A 19,522-nucleotide genomic window follows, 5' to 3' on the forward strand; every position below is an offset into this window, starting at 1 on the left:
AAATATGAGAAAATAATTTAAAAAAATAAGAAACAAAGAGATGTGGAAATTGAGAAAAGAGAAAATGAAAAATTAGGAAAAGAATAAAATATTAAAAAATAGAAATTAAGTGAGACACTGAAAGGGTGCTTTCAGAACATGTGTTTCTAATACTCTATATTTATATAGATGAAGAAAATAATTTTGTATAATAATATTAAGTATAACGAAAAAAATATCAAATATAGAATTCAAATAATTATGTGATTGAATATTTATAAAATCACAAATATAAAGATTGATAACAAACAATATGATAGTGAATATGTGCAAAGAATAGCAAAATGGAGGGCTTAACCCTACCTACCTAGTCCTAGTCCTAGTCCTAGTATATATGCTCCAACTTCCTCCACCCATTTCCTTAGTTAATTTGATGATCCCCTTATTTCCCGAGTAGCCAAATGGGATGGAAGCAAAGCAATAAGTAGTTTATATATGTATGTTTGAAGTTGGAATGGAAGGAGATGAGAATATGGAAGACAAATTTTAATTAAAGGGTTTCTTTTATAATTTAATAATAGGTGGAGGATTGAGATGAAAATTATATAAGTTGTAACTGGTAGTGGAAGGGTAACCCATATATATATATATATATATATGACATCACTAGCTAGTAGTAGTACTTTGACATATATATATATATAGAGAGAGAGAGAGAGTGTGTGTGTGTGTGTGTGTGTGAAAATTGAAAGAAGAAAGAATAAGGGGTTGGGGTGGAGCCCAGTGGGGAGTGAGGTGGCAAGCACACAGGTGACGGTGGTGCATGGCGGGATAGCGGTTTCCGTTTTCCGCCTAACTCTTTCAAATAAACCGCTACCGGTAGCTCTTATTGTGTTGGGTGTTGGTGGAGAGAGAGAGAAAATGGATTGCATGAATGCAGTAAGTAGTAGTGATGTAGTGTAGTTGAAGAAGAGAAGAGAGAGAAAAGAAGAAGATTGAAAAACCCTAAATAAGAGGGAGAGGGAGAGGGAGAGGGAGAGGCAGTGGCAGTGGATGCTAGAAACGCCATTGATTTCAGCTGCCAGAAAAGAAAAAAAAATATGAAAACCCCTCCCTCACTCACTCACTCCTCAGAGCTTTTTCAACACCTGGACCTCCTCCTCTTCCACCACCTCATTTTTTCTACCATTTCCATTCGTCACTTGTTTCTCTCTTTTCTACTATCTATCTATCTATATGTTTATTTTTCTTACCTCCGTCGCTCCCTTCAATGCATGTTCCATTCTTGTCTCTATATCTATGTATCTATACATCACACTCACTCACCATTTTAATTTCTTTCTCTTATACTAACTTAACTCTGGTTAATCTTCTTTCTCTCTCTCTTTTTTCTTTTCTTTTTTCACTTTCTCACTCCCACAACGTTTTTAGGGCATAAAAACAAAAGATTGAACCACCACCATGAATCACCATTGCACAAATGTCATCTCTGATCACTCCATTCTTGCTAAATTTAGAACAATTATCTCACTAACCCATTACTACCCATCACTCCTTCTCATTATAAGAACCCCCCACTCTCTCCCACTTACCCACACTATCTCTCTCTCTCTCTCTCTTTCTCTTCCACCACCTCCCCCTCCTCCCTTACTTTTTTTTGTTCTGCTACCTAACTTAAAAATGGACTACAGTTACGGAAATGGAAACGGAAAAGTCTTAATGGGGGGCGGCAGCAGCAGCAGCAGCAGCGGCGGCACTGCAAGTGCAGCGGTGAGAGGAGACAGCAGGAGGAGGAGCAGCAGCAGCAGCCGCCAAAGAAACCAGCAGCGCCACTCCTCCAGCCGGGCTGACCTTTTCTCGGGCCCCGGCTTCAATGTCCAGAGAGGTCCCAGAATGCGCAGGTCCAGGCGAGCTAGCCTTGACTCCCTCGCTTTTCCCGGCTTGCACGTGCCTCCTCTTCCTGCCCCACGTGTAAACCCCTCTCGCCTATTTAATTCATTCTCTTGTCTCTCTTGCCCTTAATTTTTCTTAAATACCAAAACAAAATATATATATATATATATATATATAATAAAAAGGAGAATTGAATATTTCTCATATTTCCCTTTAATTGGGCAAAAATGATGGAGTATTATTATTATTAAATAAATGGAAAGCTAATTAATATGTACTATTGAAATGTAATTATTGTGTTGAACATATATATATATATATATGTTTGTTGCTATTATTTTCTTTATAAATTGAAATCAAAAGAATTGTTCAATTGTATTTTCATTTCCCAAAAAAAAAAAATGTTTGGGAATTGAAATAGCGATATTAATTAATTATATAGATATAGATATGGGGCGGGTAATGTTTTGGATTTGGGCAATGTGGAAGAGAAGAGATGAGATTCATATGTTCCTCCCTCTCTCATATTCATATTCATATTCATATTCATATGTAAATTGTGATTAATCCAATACTAATAATTCATTAATTTCTTTCTTGTCATCTGATCATCTCATGATGTTCTTAATTGCATTAATCTGATTGTACATTCCCAGCCATGGCTTGTGCTTTTCTTCTCACATGTCGTCATTACATTTAGTTTTGATGAGATATTGCAGGACCTCAGCAGCAGGTCTTCTACATGTTTGTCTTTTTCTGACAACTTATGTCTCTTATACTAGGCGGTGCACGCTGGAGTTTTCCTTCTTTTGTAAATACACCATTCCTTTACTATTTCATATTAATTACCAAATTCATTCTTTTTTGTGTGTATCCCCTTCAGTTTAGTTTGATCGTTAACCCCAAATAACATTACGTAAACAATGAGACTCGAATCTATGTATCCTTGTGCATATGACTATAATGTCATAACATCCTCAATATCAGCATTGCTTTTCATGTTAATTAACTTTGTCAAATAGATCAAAAAAGTCAGGAGGACAAACTTTGAGTTCATTAACTAGGGGAAGATAATGAACCTGCTTCATTTATTCATTTAGTGCATGTTAAGAATGTGTTGATAGTGATGCAAATTTTACACACATTTGGTTTTAAGTGATTGCTTCCGTGTCGGTGGCCGCTATTGCCAGCTGAGGATTTCCTTTCTAATGCTTCAGTTTCTATTCCTAATATCTGCTCTTTATTTTTAAGTAAATATCTGGTGGGGGGCTGTCCGTCACCAACCACCACTGGCGTAAGGGTGCATCTGCTTTTCGCTTCCCATTAACCTATATACATATGTCACGACTAAATCTAGCAAGTCCTTGTTCATCTAATAAAGTTACAGTTGGTGAGAAATTGGTCATTTATTTGTAGGTGTTGGCAAGGATTTTCATAATCTAGTACTACTCTTGATTTAAAAAAGATGATTATTGACGGGTCTTATTTGAAATGTCTTTAGGAAATTGATCTTTCAAAACTTTCTTATCTTTTCAAGAAGCAGCTCAAGAACAGTGACGTAAGTGCCCTTAGAAGAATGGTCCTTCCAAAGGTTTGTATTCTCAAATTTTGCTTGCCAACTCCATACATCCTTTTTTCTCTAGGCGATAATTACTATGATGGTAGTATCTGAAAGTAACGATATAATTTCAGAGAGATGCGGAGATTCATCTCCCTGTCCTCGAGGCAAAGGAAGGGATTTCTATCAGCATGCTTGACATGGATGGCATTCATGAGTGGTGGTTCAAGTTCAGGTTTGAATAATTTTTTCAAGTGTAGTCCAGCATTGTTAGGATTATATATGTTTTTTCTAGCTGAAGAGCATTTTCCTAGCTCTAACTTGCTCGTCTAGTATTCATGATTCGACATTGTAAGTCACCCTTTGTGGCAACGTTTTTGCCTTTCTCCGTATACAGATACTGGCCAAATAATAGCAGCAGGATGTACGTGCTGGAGTCCACTGGTAGTATCTCCAAAAGAATTATTTCCCTTGGTTTTTCGCAGAATTCAGTATGTAATTGCTCAAAATGTCATTTTTCACCTCATCAGGAGATTTTGTGTACACTCATGGCTTGGTCCCCAACGATTACATTCTTGTGTACCAGAATGTTGAAGATGGAAGATATGTAAGCAAGGGCTGGTTACTGGCCTCACAAAGATTTCTTTAGTTGTACGATTCCTTGTTAATGTTTGTCAGGTAAGTCACTATATATTAATGTTCTTGCTAATACATATGATCAGGTGATCGAAGCAAGGAAGAAGGAAGATTATGACGCACCAAGGATTCTGGATAATCTTGTAATAAATGAAACGACAACAGAAGAGCTAACGCTCCCTGAACCCCCAGCTCTGGATGGCACGGAAATGCTGTATGAATACGACGCTAACTTCATGGACGATTCGCCCCTAGATTATCTAGGAGAATCCATCAACTTACCAAGTCTAGGATCGAGCACGTCTTTTGAACCCATCGACGACTACAATGCAGAAGATTTTGAATGAGCAGGTGGGTTGGAAGGCAAGTTTTTTGGATATGTAAATATATAGCTGAATAAAGGGCAGCAACAACATATATGAGTTGGGCATACATAATATTGGCGTCCGTCCATGTCCAGGCTCTATGTGCTGTGTGTAAGGCCCTTAGGCTCAGGCCGAAAAGAAAGGTCTGTTCCTTTTGTCACATGTCCCAACTTGTTAACATGTTAATATGTATGATTTTGGTATGTAATGAAGCTACTCATTAATTTCCTCATATTCAAATCCATATACCTACTGTTCAGTCTGTGTCTGCGTGTCATATAATTGATGCTTCCTTTTCTTTCTAACATACATACATACATGTAAGAGAAGCAAGGAAAGACGAAGAATACCAATACCAAGTGCCAATCATATTGAATGAGAGAAGTGGATGATGCTATTGGTATGGAAATATTACTTCATGTGATGAGGTATCTAGGTACTCACTATGACATTCCTTAATCATCCACCTGCCACCTCTCTATCATGTCGTAACCAAATTATTTAGGAATAATGAAGTTGGATGTAATTATATGTAGATCCTTTGTAATTTGAGAAATTATATTTAGCACTCCTGATATTTGCTTCCGTCTAACAAATAAGCTCCTCAATTAGTCAAAATTTACTAAATTTGTTGATATTAAAAAAAAATTTGAATTAAAATTTATATTTACCTTTGATTGACTTAAAATTGATTTACTGAAGGTCAAACAATTTTTTTCGGTTTAAACTATCCTTGTAATTGTGAAGATATACCTCTCCACATGTATTAATGCGTGAAAATGTATGAGGGTAATTCGATCATAGAAAAATTTATTTGACATGCTATAAGTCAGTAATAAACCAATTGGGGTAAATATTAGGGGTGCTCACTGTGCAGTTTCAATTTTTTCATAGCTATTCTCGAATTGCATTGCTCTTGGCAGTTTTTTAAATTGCCACTTTTAAAATCAAAATAAAAAATGTGGTTTCGGACGGTTTGGTGATCTAAATACTTATAACAAAAAGAAAATATTGAAACTAACAAAAATCATAAATAAAATAAATATTTGTACGTAGTAAGCAAAATTAAGGTTATGGACATATTAAATATATTGTCAAGAAAGCAAATGAAAATTAAATACATCCTTGGTCAATCTTCAACAATTACTACTAGCTAATTGATACTCTAGACCACGCAATTGCAAATTTGTAGGCACTAGCCATAATTAAGATATTACAAATAGATATTAAAATATAACATAAAATTTATATGTATCACATTAAGTAATTATTTAAAAAAAATTATTAAAACTTACTGAATTGTTGATTAAGTTTGTTGATCTCATTATATATATATAATGAAATAATGATAAAAATAATTAAAATTGTTCAACCATCATCATCATTATTATAATGATCTTTAGATTAATTCAAGGAATTACCAAAATTTAACATAAATTTATAAGTTATAAATAGACTGCATAATGCGTACTATATGTCTTGATATAAATATAAAACTCAAAAAAAGATATAAAAAATCATAAGTTAATTGTTAGGACTTGTCAATTTTAAAAGTGTAAAAGATTACAAATAGATAGTAAAATATAACATAAAATTTATATGTGTCGTATTAAATAATTATTTAAAAAAATATTAACATTTACTACGTTGATAATTAAGCTTGTGTTTGTATAAAGATTACATATATAAATAAAAGTATCACAATTTATTACTATATAAAATAAATTGCATGATATTGATCAAAAAGTATACTATATGGTCAATTTTAAGAATAAAATTAATAAACAAGAGAGAAAAAGCGAGAAGAGGAAAAGAAAGAAGCGAGAAGACTGGTGAGAGACAAAAGAGAGAAGATGATATGGGGATAAAACAAAAAAATAATAAAGGATGGAAAATGAATGAAAAATTAAAAAAATCATCAAATGGCTTAAAATTAAATGGGCTTAAGAATTAAACACATTTTGTTAAATAAACTCCAAATTTGAATTTTTTACAAAAATGGGCTTTGTAATATGGATATTGATATATGAATTTTAGAGTTATATAATTTGAATATGAAATTCTTTTAAGAACTTAACTATTTGATCAAATTATTATATATACAATTTAAAATATTAATTATACATTTAGCTGTGCGGTGTGGTTTTTTAGCAAATTTTTAAAGTTCTAAACTAAAACCAAATCAATAGTGCGGTTTGACATTTACTCTAAATTTAAATTTGCGGTTTGCAAAAATAGTTTGATTTAGTTCGATTAGGACAATTTTGGGCAGTTTGGATATTTTCTTATCACCCTTAGTACATATAGATTTTTTTTTAAATTTTTCTTAATATCAGCAAATTCGGTGAGTTTTAATTAATGGATGAACTTATTTGTTGGACCGAAGCAAACATTAGGGGTGTCAGATATAATTTCACAAATCAAAGGGAATCTACGTGTAATTATATCAAACGTTCTGAAAGGAGAGTGTAATTATTCCAATTATTTAAACAGAATATATGAAAAAGTGATTAAGTTATTTGTCACTCGACAATCAAAGCCCGTCTAGCTCAGTTGGTAGAGCGCAAGGCTCTTAACCTTGTGGTCGTGGGTTCGAGCCCCACGGTGGGCGCAATGTGCTCAACTCTTTTTTATTTAGTTGATTTCTTAATGTGGATTAAAAGAAAAAAGAAAACATTATTTTTTATTTATTTATATTTGTTTAATTTGCCATCAAACCACCCCCTCCTCTTTCTAACCTACTAGTTATCATCATATGCAGTATCATAAGTATGTAAAAGAATTTTGGTGTGAGATGATAAAAGAAAAACTGTGAAGAACAAATTATAAATGATAAATAATAAAAAAATTTGAAGAAATAAAGTAAGAGAGAAATGTGGAGTTAAGGAAAAAATATATATATATAACTAACTAGATTTTTTTAAAGGAAAGAAATGAAATTAAGGGTAAATCTGAATATTCAAAAATAGTACAACAATTGTTTTTTCTTTTATAATAGTATATATGCATGAAAATAATGTAAACCAGAATGAAATCTTGCCTTAATGGTTGAATCATTGAAATATAAATCTCACAAAAACAGTACTAGTTTATAAGTCTCAGTTTTGTACTTACATATGAGTTTGTTATAATTTATTGATTTATTTATTTTTTATAATTTGAACATTATTGAAAAATGTATTAAAATATTAATTTATTTTAAAATTCTAATGTAATTATTGTTTCTATTAAAAAGAATAAATTAATAAATAAAGCGCATTGAAAATTTCAATACGCGAAATAGATGAATAGTGAAAAACTTTTTAGAGAAAAGGCTAAACGAAGTATGCATGTCCATGACATTTGCAACTTGAAAGAGACGGCGAAAAAAAACTAGAAAGTCATTCGATTTTTGGTTTTCATATTGGTCAACGTTAGCTCGGAACCAACATTATCTGACTATTAGTCTTCTATTAGCTCATCTGGAAGAATAAAATGATCTAGAAGCCATGTGCATTAGAGATCCAAACCATTTCCTAATTTCCCCGTAGGCTGGGGGATATGAGATTCAGTACGGCTCTTGCCGTAACAAGTAACATCTATTCTCATTCAATTATCAAAAAATAAGAAACATCTCGTCATTCAATTTTCCATGACCCAGAGCCAGAAACCAAAAGGGCTCTAACAACAAGTGGTACTGGGTTCAAGTGGCATTAGCTGCTTCCCGTACTGGCCAATCAAATATGAAAGAAAGAGAACACAAGAAAGTTAAAAACATCAACCGTGGGGAAAAAGGGAAATGTTAAGGATGCCGACAGAAACAAGCAAAACTTGTATTCTTAATGTCAAGAAAAAATTGATCTTCTTACACCAGCTATATATCTCAGGAAAAGGTAGCTGGGCGATGCTAAGTTTTATCCTCCATATCTGCCCGTTATTTTAATTGTTTGGTGGGGTAAGGTACCTGTCACCGATCCTAACACACTGTCTATTCTAACAAAAAATCCGCAATGGTTCAGAATATGTGGGTAACTCAGACATCCACAACCAAATTAATTGAGCATGACAATTGACACAGTTCTAAAAAGGAAAGGAATCCCCTCCATCTGCTAGGGTGCTAGCAAAACATCTTCGTCAACATTTATTGCCCCCCTTTGTAGAAGGTACCAACTAAAAAAGTTTGTATTCCATTAGAATTGACTCTACGCTTTTGCAACTTCAGCCGTCGGTGCAGGAGTGACGCCACCAGTTGTTGGCCTGGAATCACAAATAGAAGTTACCAAGGTGCATAATACATACATAACCTCATCGCCCATATAAATCCACAGGGACAAAAAATGCAGGAATTCAAGATGCAAAAGCAGGCAGGTAAAAAGAAAAATCAATAACAGATCTTACAGGCCAACAAAAACTTTGAAAGCGTCATAGATACCCCACTGCGCTCCTGTGAGAGTTCCAATCATGACGATACGAAGAGGAAGTCCCCGAGTAAAGAGACCCCATAGTCCAAGCTTCTTAACAGCCTGCGGATATAAAAAGAGCAAAATAACAAGGAAATAAAGACCGCAGGAAAAGGAGCACACATGTAGGGCAACTCAGAAGCAAATTACAAAGATGAGGTAATTAGAGGAGACTACAAACACAACACTCACATCACCAACAGTAGCACCCTTCGCGTTGTTGAGGAACGAGACAAGGTTGTCAGCCGGGTGAGATACAACAGCACAGAAAACACCAGCTACATATCCACCAGCAAAACTGACTCCAAGCTGGAGGTTCTTGCTGCACTCATTTTTAGGTGTGGGAATTGCATGCTTGTAAATGAGTTCCACAATAGTCTCAAAGGATGCAAACTTCATCATTGTATCTGAAAGCAAAATAATCCATTCCTAAGTTTGCTGCTATATTTTAAATACAAATTCAGAACATAAATAAAAGTTACATAAACACCCAAGTACAAAAAGTACAATTTTAGGAATCAACATTTTCATCCATTTCAAAAGAATAAGTGGAGGGCAGTGCGCCAAGACTAGCATTGGTATGCCACATCACTATGTAGCATATCTTATATTGTAAGGGAAGACATGTATAGATCCATTCCACAAAACAATCAGACGCAGCATTAGTATAATATAGACCAACAAGAGTTTGCAAACATACAACAATTTAGGAATAACCACCCAATTTCAAAGAGAGTACTTGATGCTAAATGCAGTAAAGGTCAGCACTTCAAAGTTCCTATACTATATTACTCTGTGATATGGTCCTTGATCAAACAACTTGTTCTCGTGTAGTATTACTACATGGTATTTTTAATTACATTACAAAAGAAAGCAAACAAGAAAACTAGAAAAAGTCCTCATGTACGTCAGAACTTACATGGAATTTGACGTCCCCAAAGAGGAACCAGGCCCTTGTACAATCTGCACATAGTTAAAAGCTTTAATTGCCCATAAAACTTTACATGCATGCTATTAAGGTCAAGAAGAAATAAACATAAAATCATACCCAAGTGCACCTTCAGATCTCACAAATTTAGGAAGTCCATCAGCCAAGCCTCTAGCAAAACCAGGCTGGGTCTGAACACGCACCTTCACAGCTTCAAAGGGGCAAAGAGCAATATCAGCAATCACCTCAGCAGATGCAGAACCAGCAAGATAGATCAGGGTCTTGTACTTAGATGCATTCTCGGGTCCAGCAAGATCAGAATAATACTTCTTAAAAAACTCATAAAATCCAAATTTGCAGGCACCCTGGGCGCTGTAACCAAGCAGAGTAGGTACCCAGCCCCTGAAGAAACCTTTAACACCTTGCTCCTTGAGTAGCACTCCAAAACCTGATGAGATGCTCTTGTATTTTGCAGGATCAATCTGATGAAGCAGATAGAACAGACTTAGTTCAGTTTCAAATGTATATGACCCAACCAATAAGTAACTGGCATGGGAACAAACCACAAGACCACTCCCATCTTTTTCTTTGGATCAGATACGGCATCTCTCCCTCCCATCGCTCAACACAGTTTGTAAGGTTCAATAAGCAAAAAGTCTTAAAACAGTCTGACAGTGATAATCAGAGGATACTTCTCAAGCTTTTTCTTTAAACATAAAACAAAGGAATCTACAGAAATTATCTACATTTCTGATTCGTATCCATCAATCTGACTTTTATTGATCTCTCAAAACTGCACAAGAACACACGAAGGACCATGTACAAGCAAGTAAAACATATCAGATCCTAGCTTGTGAAAGGATACAGAAGTTGTCCATCGTCAGTAACAAAGCACACTCCACAAATCTCGAATTTACAGGAACTCGACACAGGTATAGAAATTTACAAGTACTCAACATAAAGAGCACAAAAAAAGGAATCACAGATCTAATCTAGAGTCAAGTTGACCAGATCACGACTCAGGTATTCGCAATCAGAAAGGAAACAAATAAGAAGTAAGATCTGTCAACAACGAGTATATATATACACAGAAAAGTCAAATATATCGTTCGGAGCTGATGAAAATAATAGGACGAAAGGAAAATGATGTAGAAGTGCATAGATCTGGACCTGCATATTACATTTGACGAGATCGAGAGGAGTGACAGCCATGTGAGTAAGACCACAGCTGAGTATTCCACCAACCGTACAGGCGGCGTAGTACTGAGGAGAGAACATCTCGATCTTGCCAGGCTCGCCGGGAGCCGGAATGAGGAAGTTGCTCTTGGGAGCGGAAGGCGAAGGTGAAGGAGTAACGCGAGGATTGGAATGTCCGGCCATATTATGGAGAGGTAGGGTTTTGGAGGTGAAAGAGGTTGAGTAAAGGAAGTTGGGGATGAGAGATTGCCGGTCGGAGGAGAGAGCCATCTCTTATATATCAGAGAGAAGAGAGGTGGATGGTTGTGGTGGTGGTGGTGGTGAGGCTGAGAGAAGGCGGCTCCTCCCAGAAATGTTCGAAGCTGTGTTCGCAATGGAAGAAAGAGAAATGGAGCGATGTTATTGGGGAAAGGACATGTGCGTTATTTATACGGACAGAGGAACGCAAAGCAAGAATGAAGGGGACGTCCGGCCCTATTCCGAATTTACCGTAATGGACATGACTTGCCTGGGCCCGCCCTACCCTTCGTCTTCTATTATCACTAGACAGTAGACACAAGAGTCGTGTTTTAGCCCCCGGCAGTAACACTTTTTTATGCCTGTCATCATTGCGTTTTTGGATTTCAAATCTTATTATGTTCTTCAAATATCCCATCCTACTTCACAATTTGAAAGATTGTAAAAGTTTACAATTGAAATGCTCGTTTAGAAGTTCAAATTTGAGATATTTGAAACTTGATTTTCTAAATTTTAAAAGGTAACCTATGAAAAAAGAATTATCGACATTTGATGCTCAAATCAATATGTAAAAAAATAAAATTAAAAATAATAAAACAATAATAAGTGTTTTCTCATGTTCAAGTGTAATTGACAATTACCCATCTGAAGTGAGAGGGTTTCAACATTTATAAGTGACTTACCCCGTCCGTTAGGAGAAATGTAGGCCCCTGAGAATTTGGGAGAAGAGTTATTCGCTAACCGCGACAATCCCCCATTCCGCAAGAATAAGACGACTTTCTGTATATAAAGGCGATTGGATAAGGACATTCCGTGTCCTCAGCAAAGTGAATGGGAGGAGGTCTCCCACCGGGCTCTAGGATACTGAGCTGGAAATGGCCTGTGTACACATAGGTGGCTCACAACTGTTCCTTGCCACTTTTGTGTACTTGCTATTTTTGTGGACAGATGTGGATACCTCATGAGAACTTGCAAACTTGAGCCTATCCATAGTTGGCACCTCCTCCATCTTCCCCTTTGGTCATTTGGTTTTTAGAAGTACCACAAACATATCCTTACAATATTTCATTCCTGAAAACATAACAACTTTTTAAACAAGTGTAAAGTGTGAAGCCGAAAGAGGGCACCAATTTAGAGTTTCATCTTCATGGAGCCTTCTTAAGATAACCAAGGAAATCTTATCAACTATGTCACCTGCATCAAGTCCAAAACACCACTCTTATTCATCTCCAACTCTTCACCGCTCTCGGTCATCATTAACACCTATATTTAAGTTCCATTTCGTTGATTTTCTTTCATTAGCTTGCATTGCTGATCAGTTCTAATTTTCTCTTTTCCCACCCTTTTTAACATTTTGGGAAAGTTCTATTACGGTTTGGTTCTCAATGCAGCAGCAATATTCTCATCCTATCAAAGAACAAATTATTTAAGCAGAAACAAGAATCACATGTAAGTAAATATAAAAAGACTTAAATGGATTTCATAAATAAACAACTTAATATCCTCCCAAATTGGAGACGTTTGACTCCATCTATGATAACAACAGCAACTTTGATGCTACAAACAGAAAGAATCACTCATGACTGTTGACCCAACTCCAGTATCAGCTTATCCCTCATTGGAAACGCAGATCATCAACCATGGAAATCAATATACTGAGGGTACAAGAAGCAAAAACATAGCCTCAAAATGTAACTAGAGATTGTAGAATATAGAGACGACCGAGTAAAATATGTGGTATTCAGCTTGTTAGCATTTGCTTGTCCTCGGGACTCCCATTCATCATCTTTTTTATTTCATTTAAAGAAGCCTAAGATGTGAAGTGTCGTTCAATCTCTTTATTTGCCAACCAACTTTCCATGAATGTTGTAGCACGGTCATAGAAGAATCTTCTATGCAAATCTTGTGTGACATTACCGGACTGCAGCCAAGGAGTCCAGTTAAAAGACATTTAATTGGGGTAGAGTGACTGAAGACCCCAACACAAGAAGACACAAGGGCAGGAGGGTTGCTCCTGACATTTATGTCACGAACTAAGCCTGGGTTATTGGGTTCGCGAGGGGACATCTCATCATCAGCCTCATGATCTCCAGTTGTTGTCACAATTTGGAGTCTGCTCTTACCAGATTTCTTCCTTGGGAGCCCTTGCCGGTGCCTGTGCAGCAAATCCCAGTGAGGCGGTGCTAGAGAAGGCCCCTCCCGATCAGGAATCAAATTTGCAAGAGCATGAGAGCTGCGGTTTGCAAAACCTGGGTTGTCACTAGGATCTGGTGGGGAGAAATCAGACCTAAATTTGTCAGGAAATGCCACGATCGTACCATTTAGGAACTGAACCATCCGGAATTCTACCTGCCTGAGTGATTCTCCAGATGGTGCAGAAAAATCAGGCTGGGATTTCTCCATTAAACTCACGGTTTCAGGTGTGAAAATTTCTGACCTATGGCATCCTTCCCAGTGCCCATTGCTCATCTCCAGAAGTGCATCTGATGACTGTATATGTTCCTCTGAGAAATTCAATTCCTGCACAGTTTAATTCAAGTCAGTCTCGGTGCAACTTAAGCACAATTTAAAAGGTTGGACAATATAATGTTCCATGATATAAATTTTCAATGCCAGTTACAATTGTTTAAACTACTTTATCTGACAAAAAATAGAAAGATTTCATGGAATAGTTTTACCTCCAAAGTTAAGTTAAAGTTGCAAGATGCACATTATAAAGACACATTGCTATTAGCAACACAAGCAGATATGATTTTATCATGAACCGTATGGAGAACACCTGGCTGTCAAAGGAATTAGAATTACGTATACCTAAGCCTAGTCTCAGACAAACACCATTCTTAGCACATATCCAATCCATTATGTATTTGCTCCAGTTGATGAAGAGAAATTCTAGTGAGCCAAGCTTTTCCTACGATAAGAAACAGATAGAGATCTGTGCCCTCCAATATTCTTATACACCTGAGCCAGTTACGTCTAACAAAAGCCACACTTGTGGGAAGGCATTTAATATGTTCCTACTTTGATAGAAAGGAACTCATACTGATTATTGGTACGCCCCTATTCACTCAACTAGCTTCTCTAAATAGAGTCCCTACACTCCACAAATTTGCACTTAATAAAAAAGGTAAAGAATTCCCAGCTACGATATTTGAACTGCTAACAACTACTAAAAAACCCGTTCCTCTAGAACAGGTAAGAAGGTATGTTCTTGTGTGGCAGATGGATCATGAAAAACAGTTGCTCAAATGATTAATTAAAAAAGATCCAGGAATAGCCACCTTTTTTAGCATCTTTTCAACTAGTTAAAATCAAGTGTAATATAAAACTGACGAATGAACATTATGAGAACGCAACTGGCCCACAACCAGTGCTGTAACACACTTCAATTAAAATGATAATCCATCTAATGCCGAACACATCAATTACCAACATCACCTTAATTTACTGAAAAGACATGATAGAGTTAATTCCATGAAAATGTTGAGCATGACTCTCCAAATACGTGTATTGTAAAGAGAGCCTAACTATATCTCTGAACCAAAAGAAAAAAATTCCATAGTCACTACTCTTGAGTACTCGGACAGAGGGAGAAAGCACTGAATATTATGTCCAGCCTATGACCAAGCAAAGTCCAGAAGCACCAGATACTTGACTAGATGATTTAGACATTTTCCAGGCCAACAGACAACAGAAAAGTAGCAATCTCACAGTTTGAACAAAATTAAGTAAGCTTCATTATTTTGGTTAATTAGTCAGCCTTCTGGAGTTATAATTTACAATTTTCAGATTGACTTCACACCTCACCTTGAAAAGGACAATATATAGCTTAAATTACAGTGTTATACTGCAAAATAAATGTAAAATGACATAATTATTGCTTCACTAAGAAGTTTTTCAGGCCAAAGAGGTTAATCTAATCTTTATAAAAGGTGTAAGTCTAAGTCTTTGATGGTATCTACTTGATCAGGCTCGGCTACTCCTAGCAACTGGCTCTAGAAAAGGCTTGCCAAGAATGATTTGCTTTTGGGTACAAAGGATGTGCTTAAGAGAACAGGAAAGAAACAACTTAGTGCTTCTCCATTCCCGCATTCGAGCTTCAACTAAGAAGTGAATCTTCTTGCCAGGCCTCCAGCAAAAAGACAAACTGATCCTTCATGGTTAATGTGGGAAGCTCAAATAAACTAATGATCCTCGTATGTGGGATTTCCCATTTTGCCAAAGCTTTGGTAGATAACAGTGGGTTAACTAGAGTAGATTAATTCGATGTCAGATCACAGACACTCGCAGTCATGCAGGAGTAGAAGTGCATAAATTCTCAAAGTACCTCAAACTCCAACTACAAGTGTTAGTACATAAGTGGAATGTCAGGAAAAATGTCTATATCTTTACCTAGGAATAAAAGAAAATGAGAGAAAGGAAATATGCTCTTCCATGATTTTTCCACACAAGGGAATTCCATCATTGAACTTCAGCATTTTAAATTTCGGAGAAGACATACTTTCAAGAAAACACCAGTGGCACGTAATGCTACACAATAAGAGAAAGATCCCATTTTGCTGTAACATGACAGCAACATATACTATTTCCAAATATGACTTGAAGATGGGTCTTTGAACTTTGCTTTTATGAGGATTGATGAATCAAATGGCATTTCTTTTCCAGTTTTTGCCCACTTCTTTCTTTTGGTCGTCATAATTGGCCATATCCTAAGTATGTCTACTAGCCTGTTCCCGTTAGCAGCTTGTTCGAACCAATTGTTAATTCTGGATTTGAGATTCACACCAACTCAGATAAGTATTTTGATATAGACTTTAAACGTGTCTAAGCAGTAATCGCAGTTTTTGATTCATCCTATGGATTTGATTCAAAGAAATAAGCTAAGTTTCTTCCAAATGAAATAGCGAAAAAATAACGGAAGCTACTTATGACCAAATACAGTACGAACAACCTGATGGATCTACTGCTCCAAAGATATTATCGGGATTATAATAAATTTCACGAAAGCAAGCAAGAAGAGCAGCGTACCTGGCAAACCGATAAAGCAGTGGCTCGGGCACGATCCAAAGGCGAGGTGTAAATTGCATTAAACCTCACGCCTTGAGATTTCAAAAAGACGGCCAGTGCTCGAGCCTGGCGTTTGCCATTGGGAGTGAGCGCAGCATCAGGGCAGCGACCGGCGATCAAATCGGGCCTCAAATTCATGTGGCACTCGCCGTGGCTATTCAAGTAAACCTCGGTGAGGGCGCGATCTTCGTCGGCGGGGCCAACGGAGAAGGAACGGTGGAAGTGGGTGGGGGGTGGGGGAAGAGGGGGAGGGGGGGCGAGGACATTGTAGGGGTCCCAGACCTTGATGGAAGGGCCCATGCGTGGGGTGCCATAAGTAGAGAGCTGGGGGGAAAGGGGGGAGGCGGAGGCGTGGCAAGGGAGCATTTCGGGCTCCTGTTCAAGAATTTTCTTGACAACGGCGTGATCTCTTGTATTGTTAGGGATATTGTGTTGAGGGTCGTCGTCGTCGTCTTCTTCTTCATCTTCATCAATGTCATCATCATCATCGTCGTCGTCTTCTTCTTCGGGTTCTTGGTGTTCGTCTTCGGAGGGAACTTGAGCAGATTGTGAAGCGCCCATGGGCTAATAGTTAATATTGAAGAAGATCTATATATGTATGGAGATTAGTTATTGGGGAATTGATGGAATGGTTGTTTGTTTATACATTTGAATTTGATGATGGAGAATTGAGTTAGTATGTGTGTGTGTGTGTTTTGTTTTTGATTGGTAAGATCTACGGATGGATGGATGGATGGATGATAGATATAGATAGATAGATCTGGGACTGGGACCTGGGGGAGCAGAGCAGAGTATCCAAAGATCTATTCTAGCTTTTGTTCTGGAATCTTAAGAAAGTCCAGACCCAAACCATAACCAGGACAAGGAGATTCACATCAAGCCCATTTGCCCTGACTACTTACATGCAATCCGGTTACATCTCATCCAATTCTGTTGCATTTCAACTATAATCGCATCCCATTTTTCGACATTCAACACTGTTCCAAAATTCCATTTTGTCTCCTCCTTTCTTTTTATGAGCCGTACAAATTAATAATGGTTAATTAGGTTAGTTTTCTAAGCGTTTTCTTTAAAAAAATTAATTAAAATAATAATATTTTTTAATAATCCCACAATTCACTACTCTCTTTTTCTAACAAACTCATAATTGTTTTATATGCTCGCAGAAAGTAATATATATGTTGTCTCCAACTATGTGGAACATGTATAAATAGATATTAAGCAATGAATAATAATAATAATAATGTGCAGAGCAACGTGAATTGAAGTACATGTTACGTACTGAATATTGGATCCCCCTACGTACGCTGCTGCTTAGTTAGAGAAAATGACCACCTTACCACAAGAATCAACAGCATCCATTGTAACTCTATCGCCTTTACTTACACTCCCATTCAAGATTTTCTCAGCCAATTCATCTTCCACCAGCCTGGTAATCGCCCTTTTCAGCGCCCTTGCTCCATAACTTGCACTATATCCCTCACAAACCACCTTCTTCTTCAAACCCTTCCTCACTTCAACCCCTATATGATGCTTCTTCTTCGCTCTCTCATAAAACTCCACCAGCATTCTATCCACAATTTCCTCCGCATCAACCTCCTTCAGATGCTTGAACACAATGATCTCGTCAAGTCTGTTCAGAAACTCCGGCTTCAAAAGCTGCTTCAATTGCTTCTCAACTTCATAACAGCTGTAATCACCGCCCTTCATATTTCCACCAATATTTGATGTCAATATTATGATGGTGTTTTTAAAATCTACGGTCCTCCCTCCCCCGTCCGTCAGTCTCCCATCATCTAGAATCTGAAGCAGCACGTTCAAAACTTGTGAATTGGCTTTTTCAATCTCATCAAACAGAATGACATTGTGTGGCCTACGACGAACCGCTTCTGTCAACTGTCCACCATTGTCATGACCGATGTATCCAGGAGGAGCCCCCACAAGTCGGGAGACAGAGTGATTCTCTATATACTCGCTCATATCCAGCCGCACCATTGCTTCTTTAGATCCAAAATATTCTACAGCAAGTGATTTGGCAAGTTCAGTCTTGCCCACACCTGTAGGTCCGCAGAACAAGAAGGTGGCTACAGGCTTGTTCATATCCCTTAGTCCAACTCGGGCTCTGCGGATAGCACGGCTTACAGCTGAAACAGCCTCATCTTGACCTATTACCCGGCGCTTTAGTGTACTTTCCATGCTCAAAAGACGAATAGATTCTTCATCAGAAATTTTTGCAACTGGGATGCCAGTCCACATGGAAACTAGTTGCGCTATGTCATGTTCGGTCACAAGCTGCAGGTTGATTAATGCAGCAGGGGCGGCGTCTGAGTCTTTTCTATATAGCTGGGCTCTTGCACCCGCTTCATCGATCAAGTCAATTGCCTTGTCAGGAAGGTACCGATAGCTGAAAGTAATATATATACGTGAGAAATTAAGAAGGAAATAAGATACCAATATACGATCAAATTAATTAATTAATGCTAGTAGCATGCATGTATTCAAAGTCACTAATTAGCTTCACAACAATTAAACCGACCTGATGTATTGCTTTGATAAGTCGACTGCAGCAAACAGAGCCGTATCTGTGTATTTAACAGAGTGATGAATCTCATATTTTTTTCTTTGACTCTTGAGTATCTCAATGGCCTCATCAGTTGATGGTTCAGGAACATCAATTGCCGCAAATCTTCGCTTTAATGCTGAATCTTTCTCGACGTATTTTTTGTATTCCTCCAATGTTGTTGCACCAATGCACTAATATATATAATTAATTAGAAAGGAATGTTGAGATTTGGTTGTAAAATTGATTAAAATTTTGACAGAGTTAATACATAAATTACCTTGAGGTGGCCTCTGGCAAGAGCTGGTTTCAATATGTTAGCGGCATCCAGAGGTTGGCCACCAGCAGCTCCAGCTCCAATAAGTGTGTGCAGTTCATCGATGAAAAGAATGACTGAACCTTTACTTTGTTTAACTTCATCAACAAGAGTTATGAGCCTCTGCTCAAATTCCCCGCGATTTGAAGCACCAGCAATGAGACGGGCCATGTCAATGCTGAATACCTATATATGCATGCATGGTTGCAGGATACATATATATTATGTGAAAAAAGTGTGGTAATTGTAAATTAATGTAAAAAGGGTAAAATTAAGCCTAAGAATTAGTACATAGGTACCTTCTTTGAAGTGAGTTTTGGTGGCGCAGAAGCATTTGCAATATTTAA

The 19,522-nt window shown here is 37.2% G+C and overlaps 4 protein-coding genes and 1 non-coding gene across 5 annotated transcripts in view; 2 read left to right on the forward strand and 3 right to left on the reverse strand.

Annotated features, from left to right (window-relative positions):
- Positions 938 to 4,663, forward strand: LOC105177478 (B3 domain-containing transcription factor FUS3-like). Its single transcript, XM_011100655.2, has 6 exons — positions 938 to 1,950; positions 3,374 to 3,463; positions 3,565 to 3,665; positions 3,828 to 3,874; positions 3,961 to 4,037; positions 4,153 to 4,663. The coding sequence occupies exons 1-6, from the start codon at positions 1,441 to 1,443 to the stop codon at positions 4,411 to 4,413; spliced, it is 1,086 nt and encodes a 361-aa protein (XP_011098957.1). The 5' UTR covers positions 938 to 1,440; the 3' UTR covers positions 4,414 to 4,663.
- On the forward strand, positions 6,970 to 7,042 carry TRNAK-CUU. The gene has a single exon. It is a non-coding gene; the product is annotated as a tRNA-Lys (tRNA).
- On the reverse strand, positions 8,220 to 11,423 carry LOC105177479 (mitochondrial phosphate carrier protein 3, mitochondrial). The gene is made up of 6 exons (XM_011100658.2): positions 10,969 to 11,423; positions 9,919 to 10,280; positions 9,790 to 9,833; positions 9,063 to 9,277; positions 8,809 to 8,933; positions 8,220 to 8,667 (listed from the first exon to the last, which is right to left on the reverse strand). Exons 1-6 carry the CDS (start codon positions 11,263 to 11,265, stop codon positions 8,613 to 8,615), a joined length of 1,098 nt encoding a protein of 365 aa, XP_011098960.1. The 5' UTR covers positions 11,266 to 11,423; the 3' UTR covers positions 8,220 to 8,612.
- LOC105177480 lies at positions 12,687 to 17,182 on the reverse strand. The gene is made up of 2 exons (XM_011100659.2): positions 16,261 to 17,182; positions 12,687 to 13,752 (listed from the first exon to the last, which is right to left on the reverse strand). The coding sequence occupies exons 1-2, from the start codon at positions 16,858 to 16,860 to the stop codon at positions 13,033 to 13,035; spliced, it is 1,320 nt and encodes a 439-aa protein (XP_011098961.1). The 5' UTR covers positions 16,861 to 17,182; the 3' UTR covers positions 12,687 to 13,032.
- The window catches only part of LOC105177519 (chaperone protein ClpC, chloroplastic-like), a 2,137-nt gene continuing 228 nt past the window's right edge, over positions 17,614 to 19,522 (reverse strand). Inside the window, exons 2-5 of the mRNA XM_011100705.1 lie at positions 19,475 to 19,522; positions 19,140 to 19,361; positions 18,836 to 19,053; positions 17,614 to 18,703 (exon numbers count right to left, since the gene is read on the reverse strand). The exon at positions 19,475 to 19,522 is cut by the window's right edge and continues 126 nt beyond it. Coding sequence (XP_011099007.1) covers positions 17,614 to 18,703; positions 18,836 to 19,053; positions 19,140 to 19,361; positions 19,475 to 19,522 — 1,578 coding nt within the window. The remainder of the gene's footprint in view (positions 18,704 to 18,835; positions 19,054 to 19,139; positions 19,362 to 19,474) is intronic.

The sequence above is a fragment of the Sesamum indicum genome, linkage group LG15 (genome assembly GCF_000512975.1).
Source record: "Sesamum indicum cultivar Zhongzhi No. 13 linkage group LG15, S_indicum_v1.0, whole genome shotgun sequence".
NCBI lineage: Eukaryota > Viridiplantae > Streptophyta > Magnoliopsida > Lamiales > Pedaliaceae > Sesamum > Sesamum indicum.

Excerpts from the sequence above, each read along its gene's own strand:
- LOC105177479 (XM_011100658.2), bottom strand. The coding sequence starts at position 11,265 with ATGGCTCTCTCCTCCGACCGGCAATCTCTCATCCCCAACTTCCTTTAC. Across the intron at positions 8,934-9,062 it reads AGGGTGCTACTGTTGGTGAT|GCTGTTAAGAAGCTTGGACT; the intron begins GTGAGTGTTGTG and ends TTATATCCGCAG. Across the intron at positions 8,668-8,808 it reads TTCAAAGTTTTTGTTGGCCT|GCCAACAACTGGTGGCGTCA; the intron begins GTAAGATCTGTT and ends TTGTGATTCCAG.
- LOC105177480 (XM_011100659.2), bottom strand. The coding sequence starts at position 16,860 with ATGGGCGCTTCACAATCTGCTCAAGTTCCCTCCGAAGACGAACACCAA. Across the intron at positions 13,753-16,260 it reads CTGCTTTATCGGTTTGCCAG|GAATTGAATTTCTCAGAGGA; the intron begins GTACGCTGCTCT and ends TAAACTGTGCAG.
- LOC105177478 (XM_011100655.2), top strand. The coding sequence starts at position 1,441 with ATGAATCACCATTGCACAAATGTCATCTCTGATCACTCCATTCTTGCT. Across the intron at positions 3,666-3,827 it reads GAGTGGTGGTTCAAGTTCAG|ATACTGGCCAAATAATAGCA; the intron begins GTTTGAATAATT and ends CTCCGTATACAG. Across the intron at positions 4,038-4,152 it reads ATGTTGAAGATGGAAGATAT|GTGATCGAAGCAAGGAAGAA; the intron begins GTAAGCAAGGGC and ends ACATATGATCAG.